Here is a 20430-nt window from a genome sequence, read left to right on the forward strand (position 1 = left end):
TCTCTTTTTCTTCATCTCTTAATCTCTCTCTGTGTCTCCTCTGTCATCTCTCTCTCTTATCTTTCGGTTTGAACACCATTTCTTGTCAATTCTTGGCTGGTGCGCTATGTTGGACTCCCTTCTGTCGCTCATTATTCCCTCCCTCCCTCCCTCCCTCCCTCCCTCCCTCCCTCCCTCCCTCCCTCCCTCCCTCCCTCCCTCCCTCCCTCCCTCCCTCCCTCCCTCCCTCCCTCCCTCCCTCCCTCCCTTCCTTCCTTCCGTCCTTCCTTCCTTCCCTTCCTTCCTTCCCTTCCTTCCTTCCTTCCCTTCCTTCCTTCCTTCCTTCCTTCCTTCCTCTACCTTCACTCTGTCTCCTGCCAGCCTGACGCTGTTTGCTAAGATCTGTGAAAAGACGGTGCTGAAACGTGTTCTGAAGGAGCTGTGGAAACTGGTGATGAACACTATGGAGAGGACCATCGTCCTGCCCCCTCTCACTGACCAGACGGTACGAACACACACCCTTCTGAGCATGCAAATATTCATGCTCACACTCACATGCACGCAGTCACTCACACTCACATGCACGCAGTCACACACACTCACATGTACGCAGTCACACACTCACATGCCTGCAGTCACATACACTCAAATGTACGCAGTCACACACTCACATGCCTGCAGTCACATACACTCAAATGTACGCAGTCACACACACTCACATGCCTGCAGTCACATACACTCAAATGTACGCAGTCACACACACTCACATGCCTGCAGTCACACACACTCAAATGAACACAGTCACACTCACATGCCTGCAGTCACATACACTCACATGCACATAGTCACACACACTCACATGCACGCAGTCACACACACTCACATGCCTGTAGTCACACATTCTTTGATACACACACACACACAGCCCACACTACCAACTGCTACACAGGCACAAACCACTTCTCAGTATGGGATGAGAACCAAGACAGATCAGAGTTATTTTAATTCAAGGGATTCATGCTCTGATATGTGGTATGTGAGGGAGATATATTTAAGAAATAAGGGCCGAGGAGGTGTGCTATATGGCCAATATACCACGGCTAAGGGCTGCTTTTTGCACGATGCAACGTGGAGTGCCTGGACACAGCCCTTAGCCGTGGTATATTGGCCATAATGTCACAAACCCCCGAGGTGCCTTATTGCTATTATAAATTGGTTGCCAACATACTGTAATTAGAGCAGTAAAAATAAATGTTTTGTCATAACCGTGGTATACGGTCTGATATACCACGGCGGTCAGAAAATCAGCGTTCAGTCCTCGAACCAACCAGTTTATAATGAATATTTTATCAGTACATCAAACTCTCTCCCACATACGCACACAGTGAGCAGCCAGGACAGTCATTAGACAGGGAAGAAGTAGGGCTGAGATAGATGGCAGACATTTTGTGTACATTATAAGATGCTTACAAGTGACTGTATAATAATAGATCTGATTAGTGATTATTAATTAATGATGGGCCTGATACGGCCCTCTCCCCGGCCCCCCAGGCCACATACAAAAAGACCCCCACTCTTCCATTCACTCCATAGATTTTGGTGAAACCCAAAAGTGGAAATGGGAAGTAGTGCACAATGTCATTCTAACCCTGTTCTCCAGGATGGTGCTCCTAGTCACAAACTAACATCTAAACTCAACTACTTCCAACTCAACAGTGACATTGATACAACTGTTGAGCCTTTCATGTTGGACAGCAGCCGGTATATTTATTTTGCTTTTGATATATCTGTTCTCATTTTTGTTTGGTAACAAAAGAGCCTCACATCATTCTATAGTAGTATGGTTGCCCTGTATCTCTATCAGTTAGACCCGTCTAGTGTGGGTTTGTCCCACAGGGGCAGAGACAGAGTCCAGAGGGGGTGTTACAGTTACAGTACCAGTCTCAGTACTGTAGGTCACTCTGTCCTATCCATCTGATATGTGTATTACTGCTGCTTGGAGGATTGATCTGGGGCTCTGTGCAGCGTCACTGACCCTCCTTTCTGGTTATTACATCCTGCTCCCACTGCTCTTCCTCCACAGATGATTGTAAGTACGGCACTCCTGCGTGTCAGTGTGTCTGTCTGTCCCACAGTCCGTTAGTGAAGGGTGGTCAGTCCTCTGTTATATGTGGCTGCAAACTGTCCGCCTTTTGTCCCCCACATCCTCACTCCTCCTATCTGTCTCTCTGTCTTCTACCTGCTCTGTTGTTCCTCTCCTGTTCTCCTCTCTTCTCCTGTCCTCCTCCACCTCTGTTCTCCTCTCTTCTCCTGTCCTCCTCCACCTCTGTCTCTCTCTCTGTTCTCCTCTCTTCTCCTGTCCTCCTCCACCTCTGTCTCTCTCTGTTCTCCTCTCTTCTCCTGTCCTCCTCCACCTCTGTTCTCCTCTCTTCTCCTGTCCTCCTCCACCTCTGTCTCTCTCTCTATTCTCCTCTCTTCTCCTGTCCTCCTCCACCTCTGTCTCTCTCTCTATTCTCCTCTCTTCTCCTGTCCTCCTCCACCTCTGTCTCTCTCTCTATTCTCCTCTCTTCTCCTGTCCTCCTCCACCTCTGTCTCTCTCTCTATTCTCCTCTCTTCTCCTGTCCTCCTCCACCTCTGTTCTCCTCTCTTCTCCTGTCCTCCTCCACCTCTGTCTCTCTCTCTATTCTCCTCTCTTCTCCTGTCCTCCTCCACCTCTGTCTCTCTCTCTGTCCTCCTCCACCTCTGTCTCTCTCTCTGTTCTCCTCTCTTCTCCTGTCCTCCTCCACATCTGTCTCTCTCTCTGTTCTCCTCTCTTCTCCTGTCCTCCTCCACCTCTGTCTCTCTCTCTGAGGTGACAGCTGCATGGTGCATTCCTGACTGACTCAGAGAAGGCCCCACTCTCCCCCATACAAACCCTCCAATCGGACGCCCCCCTGCCTCCCACTGCCATTTGCCCTGCACCACCCCCAGTGTTGCCTTGTTCTTCTCTTGCATATTGTCCCAGGACTCCCTTTCTGGGTGACTCTGACGTTGTCGCTTAATACCTGGTGCCTGCCCTATCCCCTCTTCTTTACCCCCCCCCCATCTGTTCCCTGTTTGAAGTGTATCCCCCTGCCCTATGTGGGTTTGTTGCTTGTATCTGATCTACTCCAACTCCCCTGTAGAAATTCTCCCAGTATGTCTCTGCAGGCCTGCTGTGTTGATCTGTCCTGGTTTGGTTCCATGTCCTGTTGTTGTAGAATGATAGTCATAATAGCATAGTGATAAGCTAAGGTATATACTTTCACCAAGGCTGGTCTATACCAGAAGTGGTGTACTACACTTGTGGGGGTTAGGACTGGTGACACACACATACACATACAGTAGACATACAGTAACAGTCAACAGTTTGGACACATCTACTCATTCAAAGGTTTTTCTTTATTTTGACTATTTTCTACATTGTAGAATAGAATAATGAAAACATCAAAACTATGTAGTTACCAACAAAGTGTAAAACAAATCTAAATATATTTTATATTTGAGATTCTTCAAAGTAGCCACCCTTCGCCTTGATGACAGCTTTGCACACTTTTGGCATTCTCTCCCTTGAATGAGTAGGTGTGTCCCAACTGTTGACTGGTAGTGTATGTCTGAGAACCCACTTCTGCTCTACATCACAGAAACCCTCTCAATGCTTTAGATGTTGTTGTGTTTCCTCAATTGTATCGTCCCTAGTCTGTAACATCTGGATTTCTGTTTTTTTTTACTTACTTTTCTAGAATAACTAGAATTGTTCTAACATTGTTTAAAAATATATATTTTTTAAATGTTTGAATCTCTCTGGTGGAGATGTTTCTGGCCGCCGGTGGCCTTCCGTCTTTATCTGAAGCTGGAATGGGCTCATTACCAAGACTGCTCAATGATAAATGATAAAACATGACAATGATAAAACATAGACCTCTGGATTACATTATGTTGATCCATCGATTTTGATCTGTAGATTTTGCTGGATTACATTATCTGACCCATTAGAAATGAGGACTGATTGGCTTTGAACCATGTCCATTAGCCTAGCAGTTACTAAGATGTCCGCTCCATTAGTCAGTCAGCCAATCAAACTGTGAGGACCCTTCCTGAAGTATTAACCAATGTCCTCTCTTTACAGGGGAGGGTGAAGCTTGCTTGTCACAGTGATGTAAGGACTAAACTCACTCTAGCTCAATGTGTCTTCTCTCCTCTGTCTCTTTTCTCCGTTTTTTCTCTCGCCTGTCCGTCATATTCAAAGCAGTGGAAGCGATCGTTTCTCTCTTTTGTTTTTTAAATGGGGTTCCTCTTTGCCAGATTCCCGTACAGTTCTGTCTGTTGTAGTCCACCCCCTGTAGACGTACCTGGAGCTACCTGTACCCCAGCCTCCGCACAGCCCAACTACTGTTGGAACATGGAGCGTTGACATTACAGTACATACCGTTAGCACACTAACAAACACCCCAAAGGACAGGACTGCTGTTTGCTCGTTGCCTGACCATGACCGCGGTTCCTCAACCGACTTGCATTGAACGTCCATGATGGCATAAATGATTTGATAAGCCACATTTATGAGATGAGAGTGAACCCTTCTTGGTGTTGTCCTGTCGTAGGAGTATAATGGTTTGTTTGTTTTGTCTGTTCTCTATTTGAAGAGTGTTCTCTTAGAGATAAGATGTAACCGCAGAGTGATGGGTGCTGTGTGGGGCACTTAGTGGTATATTCTGAGTATTAAAGAGTCGTCATAGATACAGGATATATCACCACAGTGCTACTGCGAAGGCTGTGGGCTTGGTTGAACCTCTGCATTTACTGTCTGTGTGAGTGTGTATTGTGTGCGTTTGTGTGCTGCTGCGTGTGTGTGTCTCTGCGTGTGTGTGCTCTTACTTACAATAAGCTGAGCTCCTGTCTTCTCTTGCTGTGTGTGTGTGTGTGTGCGTGCGTGTGCGTGAAAAAGATAATGACTAGTATGACAGCTAGTATTTCTGAAAGTCCTGTAATGTGTTGAGTGAGTTTTGGAGTGTGAATGTGAACATTTTCCGTCTTTTGTGACATGACGGTAATCTGTGTGACTGTTACCCTGCGTCGTGATCATAATGAAGTCCTCTTGCCTCTGTTCCCTCTATCTCTCTCCCTCTGGTTTTACCTCTGCTCGCCTCTAGGGAACCCAGCTCATCTCCAACGCTGCCAAGCAGCTGGGACAGCTCTCCAAGATTAAGGTACCGCACATCTTGTCTCGCGCCACATTAGTACTGTCTGCATTTAAAAGTTCTGTATTTAATACTATCTGCATTTAAGAGTTCTGTATTTAATACTATCTGCATTTAAAAGTTCTGTATTTAATACTATCTGCATTTAAGAGTTATTTCTTTGTGTTGTTATCCTGTCTATGTGTGTGTTCCTCAGGAGCACATGGGTCGTGAGGAGGCCAAAGCCCTGTCGCCTAAACAGTGTGCTGTGATAGAACTGGCCCTGGACACCATCAAGGTACAACTCAAAACTACTGTCTTTCTCCTGAACCTAAGCTACAGTCACACAAACACACACACACACACACAAAAAACACACACACACAAACACACACACTTTGACCTGATCAACTACGACTTTTTAAAATATACATCATATTATATTATGAATAGAGTGGTAATTTTAGGCCTTCCATTGAAGTCAGTAAAAGGCTTAGGCTAGTACAGTTAAACAACCCTAATCTAGAAAAATTTATGAAAGACATTTTCCCAGCCATGTCCTGTCTAACTGTAGCAGACAGGTCTGTGATTCAGTTTGAGAAGGTTTCCTGTGTAGCCTGTGTAGTGTGATTTAAGGCAGATTAAGCTGAGGTAAATATGGCTTATTTATAATGGTCATTTGAATAAGGGCTTGTTAGTGAGCCAATGGCAACTACTTCTCTGCCTGACACTGAGAGTATAGTATGCCTATGGAGTACTAAACCATAGAGTGCTAACATAGTCGTGTATCAGGAAACGTCAAGGTGTGGCTTTCAGAAAAATTAAGTAGTAGGAATGAAATGTCTGTATAATGTCTGAAATGTATCTGCATGTCATTTGTTTCAAGGGCATACGGGTGTGGGTCTTGTAGTGCATACTCAACACACTTCAGCCTAGTTTGGAAACAACTATAGTCTGACTCTGTGCCCTCTCTCTCTCCCGCTCTCTTTCTCTTTCTCTCTCTCTCTCTGCCATACTGTAGCAATACTTCCATGCTGGAGGGGTGGGTCTGAAAAAGACATTCCTGGAGAAGAGTCCTGACCTGTTGTCTCTACACTACGCCCTGTCCCTCTACACCCAGGCCACAGACAAACTCATCAAGACCTTTGTTTCATCTCAGATCGCACAAGGTAGGGTGCCTGTCCAACCCCTCTTTCCCCCCTGTTTCTCTCTCTCAATCTCTTTCTGCCTCTTCTCATTTCCTTATCTTACTCTCAAGTCTTCCATTTCTTTACTTCCTTCCTCTCTCCTCCACCTCTGTACAGTCAGTTTCTCTCTCACTGTGCTTAATGGACATGGATGTGTGTAATATGGCCACTTACTGAGTGTAATATGATGCCATAGCTCCGTGTGTCCTTGTTTGCCTTCTGTGCTGGTATGTATCAGAGACATTCTCTAACATATCCTGTGTTGTGGTTACTCCAGAGTTTCCCAGAGACCCACTATTTTATTTCCTGTTAAATATTTCAGTGGCGTTGTAGAGCAGAACCAACTGCTTTGGAGGGGTGCTTTCTCTCCGGGTTATAAAACATTTAAGTCTCTAGTCAGGCTCTCCGGGAGCTTAAAGAGAACCCGTTATGTGATCAGACAGGTATTTGAGATTGAATTAAGGAGAGATTCTCCTCTCCTCTTTCTTCTCCTCTCTCCTCATCCCTCCTCATCCCGTGATATAACAGTGATGGTGTATTAGGTGGTGGAAACATTGACACGGTCTCTGAACGCCTCTGGCGGGAAATGAATGATAATTTGAAATGTAATTAGAATAAATATCATTGGTGATTTTAGAGAATGTTTAACCACACTTCATAGCAATGGCACAGCCGGAAGGAAAGCTGTGTGTGTGTGTGTGTGTGTGTGGACCACCATAGACTGTGAATGATGATCACCATAGACTGTGAATGATGACCACCATAGACTGTGAATGATGACCACCATAGACTGTGAATGATGATCACCATAGACTGTGAATGATGACCACCATAGACTGTGAATGATGACCACCATAGACTGTGAATGATGATCACCATAGACTGTGAATGATGACCACCATAGACTGTGAATGATGATCACCATAGATAGTGAATGATGACCACCATAGACTGTGAATGATGATCACCATAGACTGTGAATGATGACCACCATAGACTGTGAATGATGATTACCATAGACTGTGAATGATGACCACCATAGACTGTGAATGATGACCACCATAGACTGTGAATGATGATCACCATAGACTGTGAATGATGACCACCATAGACTGTGAATGATGACCACCATAGACTGTGAATGATGATCACCATAGACTGTGAATGATGACCACCATAGACTGTGAATGATGATCACCATAGATAGTGAATGATGACCACCATAGACTGTGAATGATGATCACCATAGACTGTGAATGATGACCACCATAGACTGTGAATGATGATTACCATAGACTGTGAATGATGACCACCATAGACTGTGAATGATGACCACCATAGACTGTGAATGATGACCACCATAGACTGTGAATGATGATCACCATAGACTGTGAATGATGACCACCATAGACTGTGAATGATGATCACCATAGATAGTGAATGATGACCACCATAGACTGTGAATGATGATCACCATAGACTGTGAATGATGACCACCATAGACTGTGAATGATGATTACCATAGACTGTGAATGATGACCACCATAGACTGTGAATGATGACCACCATAGACTGTGAATGATGACCACCATAGACCGTGAATGATGATCACCATAGACTGGAAGGAGGTACACTGGACGACAATGATGTAACTTCACTAGACGAGCCTCCCGGGTGGCACAGTGGTCTAAGACTTTGCATCACAGTGCTAGCTGTGCCACTAGAGATTCTGGGTTCGAGTCCAGGCTCTGTCGCAGCCGGCCGTGACCGGGAGACCCATGGAGATGCGGACAATTGGCCCAGCGTCGTCCGGGTCAGGGGAGGGTTTGGCCCGGCAGGGATGTCCATGTCCCATCTCGCTCTAGTGACTCCTGTGGCGGGTCGGGCGCAGTGCATGCTGACACGGTCGCCAGGTGCACAGTGTTTCCTCTGACACATTGGTGCGGCAGGCTTCCGGGTTAAGTGAGCATTGTGTCAAGAAGCAGTGCGGCTTGGTTGGGTTGTGTTTCGGAGGACGCACAGCTCTCGACCTTCGCCTCTCCCGAGTCTGTACGGGAGTTGCAGCGACGAGACAAGACTGTAACTACCAATCGGATACCACAAAATAGGGGAGAAAAAGGGGTAAAAATAAATAAAATTAAAATGAAAACTTAATTAGACGTCACTGATAACAGGATAACATAAGTTCTATATCTGAATATATTTGACTCTCTTTTGACTCTCTTCTGACTCTCTTTTGACTCTCTTCTGACTCTCTGCACTCTTTATATTTCTCCATGTCTCTTCTATTTTCTCTATCCTTCTTCTTCCTCCTCCTCGACCCCCTCTGTCCACTAGTTTTCGACGGGAAGGGGGTGAAGTTCACGGCTAGTGAGGATGTGTACCCAGAGAAGGGTATGTGGACACTAAGGGCCTGAAAACAACAGGCATCCAAGACCCCAGACCTCCACACACATACGCATCCTCAGACTATCCTCCTGCCTGCTCAACCTTAACCTCATCCCAATACGCACACACACGCGCACACGCACGCGCACACACACACACACACACACACACACACGCGCGCGCACACGCACGCGCGCGCACACACACACGCGCGCGCACACGCACGCGCGCGCACACACACACACACACACACACACACACACACACACACACACACACCACACACACACACACACACACACACACACACACACACACACACACACACACACACACACACACACACACACACACACACACACACACACACACACACACACACACACACACACACACACACACACACACACACACACACACACACACACACACACACAACTCCTCCACCGTCCCTCCAATGTGCAGAGTGGCCAGTCATCCCTCCTCAGGGCAGGTCCCTCCAGCAGTGACAGGAGGTGACAGTTCCCCCTCCCTTCTCCCCTTCGGCAAAACACAGAATCGTAAAATCAGCAGTGGTCCCTATGGTCAGGTGGCGCTCTCTTTGTCAGGGTACAGTACCAGTCAAAAGTTTGGACACACCTATTCATTCAGGGGCTTGTCTTTATTTTTACTACTTTGTACATTGTAAAGTAATAATGAAGATATCAAAACAATTAAATAACACATATGGAATCATGTAGTAACCAAAAAAGTGTGAAACAAATCAAAATATATTTTATATTTGAGATTCTTCAAAGTAGCCACCCTTTGCCTTGATGACAGCTTTGCACACTCTTGGCATTCTCCCAACCTGCTTCATGAGGTAGTCACCTAGAATGCTTTTCCATCAGTCTTGAAGGAGTTCCCACATATGCTGAGCACTTGTTGGCTGCTTTCCCTTCACTCTGCGGTCCTACTCATCCCAAACCATCTCAATTGGGTTGATGCAGCACTCCATCACTCTCCTTGGTCAGATAGCCCTTACACAGCCTGGAAGTGTGTTTAGGGTCATTGTCCGGTTGAAAAACAAATGGTAGTCCCACTAAGTGCAAACCAGATGGGATGCCATATCGCTGCAGAATGCTGTGGTAGCATTCTAAATAAGAATGCCTTGAATTCGAACTAAATCACCGACAGTGTCACCAGCAAAGCACCCCCACACCATCACAACTCCTCCTCCATGCTTCACGATGGGAACCACACATGCAGAAATCATCCATTCACCTACTCTGCGTCTCACAAAGACACGGCGGTTGGGCTCATCAGACCAAAGGACAGATTTCCACCGGTCTAATGTCCATTGCTCGTGTTTCTTGGCCCAAGCACATCTCTTCTTCTTATTGGTGTTCTTTAGTAGTGGTTTCTTTGCAGTGGTTTCTTTTCGACCATAAAGGCTTGATTCACACAGTCTCCTCTGAACAGTTGATGTTGAAATGTGTCTGTTATTTAAAATCTGTGAAGCTTTTATTTGGGCTGGAATCTGAGGTGCAGTTAACTCTAATGAACTTATCCTCTGCAGCAGAGGTAACTCTGGGTCTTCCTTTCCTGTGGCAGTCCTCATGAGAGCCAGTTTCATCATAGCGCTTGATGGTTTATGCGACTGCACTTGAAAAAACTCAAAGTTCTTGAAATTTTCTGGATTGACTGACCTTCATGTCTTAAAGTAATGATGGACTGTCGTTTGTCTTTGCTTATTTGAGCTGTTCTTGCCATAATATGGATTTGGTCTTTTACCAAATAGGGCTATCTTCTGTATACCAACCCTACCTTGTCACAACAGAACTGATTGGCTCAAACGCATTAAGAAGGAAAGAAATTCCACAGATTAACTTTTAACAAGGCACACCTGTTAATTGAAATGCATTCCAGGTGACTACCTAATGAAGCTGGTTGAGAGAATGCCAAGATTGTGCAAAGCTGTCATCAAGGCAAAGGGTGGCTACTTTGAAGAATCTCAAATATAAAATATATTTTGATTTGTTTAACACTTTTTTGGTTACTACATGATTCCATATGTGTTATTTCATTGTTTTGATGTCTTCACTATTATTCTACAATGTAAAAATAAAGAAAAACCCTTGAATGAGTGTGTGGGTCCACACTTTGGACTGGTAGTGTATATTAGAGCTGAGGGACTTGCTGAGGGTCTGATTTCACGTCTCCTCCTCCTCAGAGATTTAGACACACACAGCTCTCCAATAAAGAAGCCCTCTAATTTGTACTGTATTGTGCAGCTGTTTAATTATAACCAGTTTAGCTTGCTTTTATTCCAAATAAAAACGTTTTGTGCTGCACCCACTGACAGTCCCATCATGCCCCTGGACAGAACTCCTACAGAACTCAACGACACACCAACGTTTTTCAGTCACCACTGATTAAGACATAAATCATTACAAACTCACATTTTAGGGAAAGAAAGTCAGTCAACCGACCTACCTACAATTTCCACCATCATCTCTCCTCCCTCCCAGACAAACGATGTCCGTGCCTGACTGGAGCCCGCTACAGGGCCCTGCATGTATCCCCCTAACGCTCACCACCCCCCAGGCCTATCAGCATGGAACAAAGGACCCCTAGCCCTAGAGCCCAAACCCAGGCCCAAGGCTATCCTGTGTTGTGTGGAGAGGTACACACATTCCCTGGTCAAGTGCACTTCAAATCCTGTTGGCTTTCTGGGCAAAATTCCTCTTGTCGTCGCAAGATAACGAGCACTCTATAGACATTTTTATTTCATTTATTTATTTCACCTTTATTTAACCAGGTAGGCCAGTTGAGAACAAGTTCTTCTCATTTACAACTGTGACCTGGCCAAGATAAAGCAAAGCAGTGCGACAAAATCAAACAACACAGAGTTACACATACACAAACGTACAGTCAATAACACAACAGAACAAATATACAGTGAGGGAAAAAAGTATTTGATCCCCTGCTGATTTTGTACGTTTGCCCACTGACAAAGAAATTATCAGTCTGTAATTTTAATGGTAGGTTTATTTGAACAGTGAGAGACAGAATATCAACAAAAAAATCCAGAAAAACACATGTCACAAATGTTATAAATTGATTTGCATTTTAATGAGGGAAATAAGTATTTGACCCCTCTGCAAAACATGACTTAGTACTTGGTGGCAAAACCCTTGTTGGCAATCACAGAGGTCAGATGTTTCTTGTAGTTGGCCACCAGGTTTGCACACATCTCAGGAGGGATTTTGTCCCACTCCTCTTTGCAGATCTTCTTCAAGTCATTAAGGTATCGAGGCTGACGTTTGGCAACTCGAACCTTCAGCTCCCTCCACAGATTTTCTATGGGATTAAGGTCTGGAGACTGGCTAGGCCACTCCAGGACCTTAATGTGCTTTTTCTTGAGCCACTCCTTTGTTGCCTTGGCCGTGTGTTTTGGGTCATTGTCATGCTGGAATACCCATCCACGACCCATTTTCAATACCCTGGCTGAGGGAAGGAGGTTTTCACCCAAGATTTGACGGTACATGGCCCCGTCCATCGTCCCTTTGATGCGGTGAAGTTGTCCTGTCCCCTTAGCAGAAAAACACCCCCAAAGCATAATGTTTCCACCTCCATGTTTGACGGTGGGGATGGTTTCTTGGGGTCATAGGCAGCATTCCTCCTCCTCTAAACACGGCAAGTTGAGTTGATGCCAAATAACTCCATTTTGGTCTCATCTGACCACAACACGTTCACCCAGTTGTCCTCTGAATCATTCAGATGTTCATTGGCAAACTTCAGACGGGCATGTATATGTGCTTTCTTGAGCAGGGGGACCTTGCGGACGCTGCAGGATTTCAGTCCTTCACGGCGTAGTGTGTTACCAATTGTTTTCTTGGTGACTATGGTCCCAGCTGCCTTGAGATCATTGACAAGATCCTCCTGTGTAGTTCTGGGCTGATTCCTCACCGTTCTCATGATCATTGCAACTCCACGAGGTGCGATCTTGCATGGAGTCCCAGGCCGAGGGAGTTTGACAGTTCTTTTGTGTTTCTTCCATTTGCGAATAATCGCACCAACTGTTGTCACCTTCTCACCAAGCTGCTTGGCAATGGTCTTGTAGCCCATTCCAGCCTTGTGTAGATCTACAATCTTGTCCCTGACATCCTTGGAGAGCCCTTTGGTCTTGGCCATGGTGGAGAGTTTGGAATCTGATTGATTGATTGCTTCTGTGGACAGGTGTCTTTTATACAGGTAGAAAACTGAGATTAGGAGCACTCCCTTTAAGAGTGTGCTCCTAATCTCAGCTCGTTACCTGTATGAAAGACACCTGGGTGCCAGAAATCTTTCTGATTGAGAGGGGGTCAAATACTTATTTCCCTCATTAAAATGCAAATCAATTTATAACATTTTTGACATGCGTTTTTCTGGATATTTTTGTTGTTATTCTGTCTCTCACTGTTCAAATAAACCTACCATTAAAATTATAGACTGATAATTTCTTTGTCAGTGGGCAAACGTACAAAATCAGCAGGGGATCAAATACTTTTTTCCCTCACTGTATGCACAGTGTGTGCAAATGTAGAAGAGTAGGGAGATAAGCCAATAAATAGGCCATAGAGGCGAAATAATGACAATTTAGCATTAACACTGGAGTGATGGATGTGCAGATGATGATGTGCAAGTAGAGATACTGTAGTGCAAAAGAGCAAGAGGGTAAGTAATAATATGGGGGTGAGGTAGTTGGGTGTGCTATTTACAGATTGGCTGTGTACAGGTACAGTGATCGGTAAGCTGCTCTGACAGCTGATGCTTAAAGTTAGAGAGGGAGATATAAGACTCCAGCTTCAGTGATTTTTGCAATTTGTTCCAGTCATTGGCAGCAGAGAGCTGGAAGGAAAGGCGGCCAAAGTAAGTGTTGGCTTTGGGGGTGACCAGTGAAATATACCTGCTGATGCGCGTGCTATGCGGGTGTTGCTATGGTGACCAGTGAGCTGAGATAAGGCGGGGCATTACCTAGCATAGACTTATAGATGACCTGGAGCCAGTGGGTTTGGCGACGAATATGTAGTGAGGGCCAGCCAACGAGAGCGTACAGGTCGCAGTGGTGGATAGTATATGGGGTTTTAGTAACAAAACGGATGGCACTGTGATAGACTACTTCCAATTTGCGGAGTAGAGTGTTGGAGGCGATTTTGTAAATGACATTGCCGAAGTCAAGGATCGGTAGGATAGTCAGTTTTACGAGGGTATGTTTGGCAGCATAAGTGAAGGAGGCTTTGTTGCGAAATAGGAAGCCGATTCTAGATGTAATTTTGGATTGGAGATGCTTAATGTGAGTCTGGAAGGAGAGTTTACAGTCTAACCAGACACCTAGGTATTTGTAGTTGTCCACATATTCTAAGTCAGAACCCGTCCAGAGTAGACATGTATGCACACTGCCTCAGTATAAATGTGACTGGGCTGCTGGGCTGCTCCCACAGCAAGGTCCCTCTAGTTGCCATGCTTGCTCTGTGTAAAGGGTTCAGCAAGGAATGGGTTTGTCCATCTGACTGGATCCATCTCAGCATGTTACTTGCCTACTCTGCTCTGCCCAGCAGCAGTAGAGGAGGACTGTGATAACCCTCTCCTCTCTCACTACCAGTCTCCTCTGACCTGTCTCCCACTGCCATCACCGCTGCATCCTAACTGAAAGGCTCCTACCCCCTGGGGCTGGGCAGGCAGTCACAGGGCAGCTATGAGTGGTTTCATGAAATTATCCGAAGAACTTTAATAACATCATATGCTTCTCATATTTAGTTTGCCTGGAACTGTTAACTGAAAAGTTCTTTACAACCCCAAACCACTTATAGCTGCATTCTCTGATTGTCCCCTCATACAAGCCTACTTCTCTCAAGCCCAATGAAATATGTTTTTTCCCCCACCCTCAGACACAGTTACATCTGCCAGACTTAAGCATACAGCCTATCATGACTGTATTGTACAGAGGGAGTATGGGCTGAAGGGAAGATATTCTGGCTATAGTGTTGCCCTGCCTGCAGCAGTGAAAGAGGCCCCACTCTGGGCCACAAAGGAGTGACTTGTGCCCCTGTCCCTGTCAGGCTCTGGTGTGGACGACGCCGTGGGAGAGGTGTCTATCCACGTGGAGATCTTCACCCACCCCAACACTGGAGAGCACAAGGTCACCGTCAAAGGTCAGTGTCCAGTCAATTCGGTCAGATATTTCATTTTACCATGTCTTAAAAATTGTTGTCAGAAGGTTACTCATACCACAGAAAATGTCTGTTTGGCTTTGTTGGACGGGGTGTGTTAAAACCTTGTTGATAAATTACCTCCCGTATCTATTTATTTTGTCCTCTCCCTCTCTGTCTCAGTGGTAGCAGCCAATGACCTGAGGTGGCAGACCACGGGGGTGTTCCGTCCCTTCGTGGAGATCTACATCATTGGTCCTCATCTAGCTGACAAGAAGAGGAAGTACGCCACCAAGTCCAAGAACAACAGCTACGCCCCCAAATACAACGAAACGTTCACATAGTGAGTACTACAGTCTGGCCTCAGTGGTACAAAGCGTCTGCCGATTTTGGTGGCATCATATTGGAAGTGACCATGTTGAATATGGAAGAGGGAATCCTGTCAGTTTTTCATCTATTTACCTGATCACACTTCTACATTCCAAAGTGGTGGAATCAGTGTCATTGACTCTAAGCTGTGTGTCTCTGTCTTCTCTCCTTGCAGCGCCCTCAGTAACGAGGTGGGCACAGAGTGTTACGAGCTGCAGGTGTGTGTGAAGGACTACTGCTTCGCCCGGGAGGACCGTACCGTGGGCATAGCCGTAATGCAGTTGAAGGACATGTCCTCTAGGGGCAGCGTAGCGTGCTGGCTCCCCCTGGGAAAGAGGGTCCACATGGACGAGACGGGCCTCACCGTCCTCCGCATCCTGTCCCAGCGCAACAACGACGACGTGGCAAAGGAGTTCGTCAAGCTCAAGTCAGATCAGCGCTCTCCCGAGGAGGGCCGAGGATGAGAAGTCTTTATTCGCTCAGCGCCATCTACAGGCTAGGAAGTCTTTATGCGGACTGACTGCAAGCCAAACCACTGCCCTGATTTTCAAGTGTTGGTGAAGCGCAGAGAAACAGTTCTTTACTATAGTACTGTTCATACATCTTATTGAAGAGGACTTGTGATACCATCTACAGGCATTGCCCTGGTTGTCTTGAAAGCACCGATATCTTTATTATGAATATAATGAATCGTCTAATTTTGCATACATATATTCATAAACACAACAAACTCACAAAACAGACCAACTTACTACAACACATTCACACAAAGAGAGTTTAAAGGGATAGTTCGGGATTTGATCTACTTCCCCATAGTCAGATGAACTCGTGGATACCATTTGTATGTCTCTGTGTCCAGTATGAAGGCAACTAGAGGTAGTTTTGCGAGCCAATGCTAAATAGCTTAGCAAAAAGACTTGAATTCCTCGGGTGGAACTAGTCGAGGAGACAGCGCGAAGAGTTCAGGTCTTTGTGCTAACCTAGCACTAACACTAGTTAGAAGTGGCTTACGAAATTACCTCTAACTTCCTTCATACGGGACGCAGAGACATAATGGTGTCCGCTAGTTCATCTGACTCTTACGAAGTAGATAAAGGGCTGCATTGCCAAAATCCTGAACTATCCCTTTAAGTCATAGAGTATATTGTCTTCTTTATCTGTCCCTCTCTCCATTTCTCATAGCATGGGCCATGTCTATTTGTGCTCTTCCAATCACACATTTGAACTAGAATCTGCCAATCTTGACCAGTTCCATGCATAGGTATCTAAATGGTCCTGGAGATCAAGATCTTATAAAGATCTTGAAAGTCTTTCACTTCCTTTATCTAGACTAGACTAGTGCCAATGGATCAATCAATAACGTTATGTCAAGTCAAGCCCCGAGCACAATTTAACAGGACCAACTGTGTACAGCAGACCATCAGGCTTTTAGGCCTCATCCATTCCAAAGAGTAAGGTTTACACAGACTGGTTTATGATAGTGTTTCTATGAGTTTTGAACCTTTTTTAATTCCCCTGTGGAGTTTTCTATAGGAGAGCAGGCTGGACTAAATATAGATTGAAATGTTTATATATATTATATAGAGAGATATTATCGGTCAATTTATGATATATTTAAAGACTATATGAAGACTTTGAACTTGAAAGCGTGTCCCTGTCTGTGTCGGTGTTTATAAGTCTGTTTGTCTACCCTGTTACAGAGCGCACTGCCTGAAACCTTCAAATGCCTTGTCCTGTCAAACCTGTTGTCTGTCTTCAGTACAAAGTGAGAGCAACCTGATGAAGACAAGCCTCGGAGCACTGTGATTCATCAGTGTGTGTGTGTTTGAGAGAAAGAAATGAGTGAGTGTGTGTATATACTGTTTATGTGTGTCATAATATTACACCAGTGACATAATGTAGACACCAGTGTTCCCTGCTTGTGTAAATGTGTTAATCACAGAAAGCCATTGAGAGGAGAGAACACAATACAGTAGAAGAATGCGTATTCTATAGTATATTATGTTTCTTTGAGAATTTCCTAAGTGTCTTTGACTTCGGGGAATGAAAGTAAAACATTTTTGGGAAGGTTTATTGCTCGTTTGATGGGAAAACATTACGTGTGTGAACAGAGCTCCATTCGTTTGCCTTGGAAAACAGCCACCTCCTCTCTCTCCTTCAACCTCTCTGATCGATATGTGTCAGTGTGGAGGAGAGCATTTAGAGACAAAAGACAGAGATGTTTCTTACCGCTTGCGTTGCTATAGCAACCTCTTGTCAAATGATGATGTCAGGCCACACGTGACCCCCACGGTCTCTTTCTTCCCCTCTGCTGGGGCAGGCACACATAACCTAGACATGACCACATTTACCTAAAATGGCCTCTTACCAGGCTGTCTGGTCCTGGTTTTGTGCACACGGGGTCTGGTCACAAGGGCTATAGTACCAGTCCTGCCCACTCCAGTGAGACTTGCCATAGATGGTGACTGAGATAGCTTTGTGGGAACAGGACCAGTGTCTAGGGCTGCGTATGTGAACACTTGCCGTCTTGTTCATGGCGCTCACATTTAGAAGCAGCACATGGAAAGCATGGAAGGCTATTCAGCACAGGGAACCATTGGAGGTGTAGTAGCTCATATTGTGACCATGCTGTATCTAGTGCCATTCTAGGACCTCCACCTGAATCCTTTATTATTGATTAAACTGCCTGGAGGAGGTTGAGGCTGCAGAAGAGGAATGTATGTATTCCTGTGATGTCATGATTGGCTTATATTATGACTGTGATTGTAATGACAGGTCTCTCTGATCTCCTCTTCCCTCTACAGCCCACTGCACTGCCTCCCTTCCCTCTATAGCCCACTGTACTGCCTCCCCTCTATAGCCCACTGTACTGCCTCCCTTCCCTCTATAGCCCACTGTACTGCCTCCCTTCCCTCTATAGCCCACTGTACTGCCCCCCCTCCCTCTACAGCCCACTGTACTGCCTCCCTTCCCTCTATAGCCCACTGTACTGCCTCCCCTCTATAGCCCACTGTACTGCCTCCCTTCCCTCTATAGCCCACTGTACTGCCTCCCTTCCCTCTATAGCCCACTGTACTGCCTCCCTTCCCTCTATAGCCCACTGTACTGCCCCCCTTCCCTCTACAGCCCACTGTACTGCCTCCCTTCCCTCTATAGCCCACTGTACTGCCTCCCCTCTAAAGCCCACTGTACTGCCTCCCTTCCTTCTATAGCCCACTGTACTGCCTCCCCTCTATAGCCCACTGTACTGCCTCCCTTCCCTCTATAGCCCACTGTACTGCCTCCCTTCCCTCTATAACCCACTGTACTGCCTCCCTTTCCTCTATAGCCCACTGTACTGTCCCCCTTCCCTCTACATCCCACTGTACTGCCTCCCTTCCCTCTATAGCCCACTGTACTGCCTCCCTTCCCTCTACAGCCCACTGTACTGCCTCCCTTCCCTCTATAGCCCACTGTACTGCCTCCCTTCCCTCTATAGCCCACTGTACTGCCCCCCTTCCCTCTACAGCCCACTGCACTGCCTCCCTTCCCTCTATAGCCCACTGTACTGCCTCCCTTCCCTCTACAGCCCACTGTACTGCCTCCCTTCCCTCTATAGCCCACTGTACTGCCTCCCTTCCCTCTACGGCCCACTGTACTGCCTCCCTTCCCTCTACAGCCCACTGTACTGCCTCCCTTCCCTCTACAGCCCACTGTACTGCCTCCCTTCCCTCTACAGCCCACTGTACTGCCTCCCTTCCCTCTATAGCCCACTGTACTGCCCCCCTTCCCTCTACGGCCCACTGTACTGCCTCCCTTCCCTCTACAGCCCACTGTACTGCCTCCCTTCCCTCTACAGCCCACTGTACTGCCTCCCTTCCCTCTATAGCCCACTGTACTGCCTCCCTTCCCTCTATAGCCCACTGTACTGCCCCCCTTCCCTCTACAGCCCACTGTACTGCCTCCCTTCCCTCTATAGCCCACTGTACTGCCTCCCTTCCCTCTACAGCCCACTGTACTGCCTCCCTTCCCTCTATAGCCCACTGTACTGCCTCCCTTCCCTCTACGGCACACTGTACTGCCTCCCTTCCCTCTACAGCCCACTGTACTGCCTCCCTTCCCTCTACAGCCCACTGTACTGCCTCCCTTCCCTCCCTTCCCTCTACAGCCCACTGTACTGCCTCCCTTCCCTCTACAGCCCACTGTACTGCCTCCTCTTCCATCTACAGCCCACTGTACTGCCTCCTCTTCCCTCTACAGCCCACTGTACTGCCTCCCTTCCCTCTACAGCCCACTGTACTGCCTCCCTTCCCTCTATGGCCCACTGTACTGCCTCCCTTCCCTCTACAGCCCACTGTACTGCCTCCTCTTCCATCTACAGCCCACTGTACTGCCTCCTCTTCCCTCTACAGCCCACTGTACTGCCCCCTTCCCTCTACAGCCCACTGTACTGCCTCCCTTCCCTCTATGGCCCACTGTACTGCCCCCCTTCCCTCTACAGCCCACTGTACTGCCTCCTCTTCCATCTACAGCCCACTGTACTGCCTCCTCTTCCCTCTACAGCCCACTGTACTGCCTCCTCTTCCCTCTACAGCCCACTGTACTGCCCCCTTCCCTCTACAGCCCACTGTACTGCCCCCCTTCCCTCTACGGCCCACTGTACTGCCTCCCTTCCCTCTACAGCCCACTGTACTGCCTCCCTTCCCTCTACGGCCCACTGTACTGCCTCCCTTCCCTCTACAGCCCACTGTACTGCCTCCTCTTCCCTCTACAGCCCACTGTACTGCCCCCTTCCCTCTACAGCCCACTGTACTGCCTCCCTTCCCTCTACGGCCCACTGTACTGCCCCCCTTCCCTCTACAGCCCACTGTACTGCCTCCTCTTCCATCTACAGCCCACTGTACTGCCTCCTCTTCCCTCTACAGCCCACTGTACTGCCCCCTTCCCTCTACAGCCCACTGTACTGCCTCCCTTCCCTCTACAGCCCACTGTACTGCCCCCTTCCCTCTACAGCCCACTGTACTGCCTCCCTTCCCTCTACAGCCCACTGTACTGACTCCCTTCCCTCTACAGCCCACTGTACTGCCTCCCTTCCCTCTACAGCCCACTGTACTGACTCCCTTCCCTCTACAGCCCACTGTACTGCCTCCCTTCCCTCTA

General features: G+C 46.9%; 1 protein-coding gene across 1 annotated transcript in view; it reads left to right on the top strand.

Moving 5' to 3' along the window:
* The window catches only part of LOC139579664 (protein unc-13 homolog A-like), a 97308-nt gene extending 78798 nt beyond the window's left edge, over positions 1–18510 (top strand). The window contains exons 33-39 of the mRNA XM_071408519.1: positions 361–484; positions 5148–5204; positions 5392–5472; positions 6196–6343; positions 14833–14925; positions 15106–15265; positions 15467–18510. Coding sequence (XP_071264620.1) covers positions 361–484; positions 5148–5204; positions 5392–5472; positions 6196–6343; positions 14833–14925; positions 15106–15265; positions 15467–15755 — 952 coding nt within the window. The 3' untranslated portion in view covers positions 15756–18510. The remainder of the gene's footprint in view (positions 1–360; positions 485–5147; positions 5205–5391; positions 5473–6195; positions 6344–14832; positions 14926–15105; positions 15266–15466) is intronic.
* Positions 18511–20430: the final 1920 nt, after the last annotated feature.

The sequence above is a fragment of the Salvelinus alpinus genome, chromosome 6 (assembly GCF_045679555.1).
Source record: "Salvelinus alpinus chromosome 6, SLU_Salpinus.1, whole genome shotgun sequence".
NCBI classification, from domain to species: domain Eukaryota; kingdom Metazoa; phylum Chordata; class Actinopteri; order Salmoniformes; family Salmonidae; genus Salvelinus; species Salvelinus alpinus.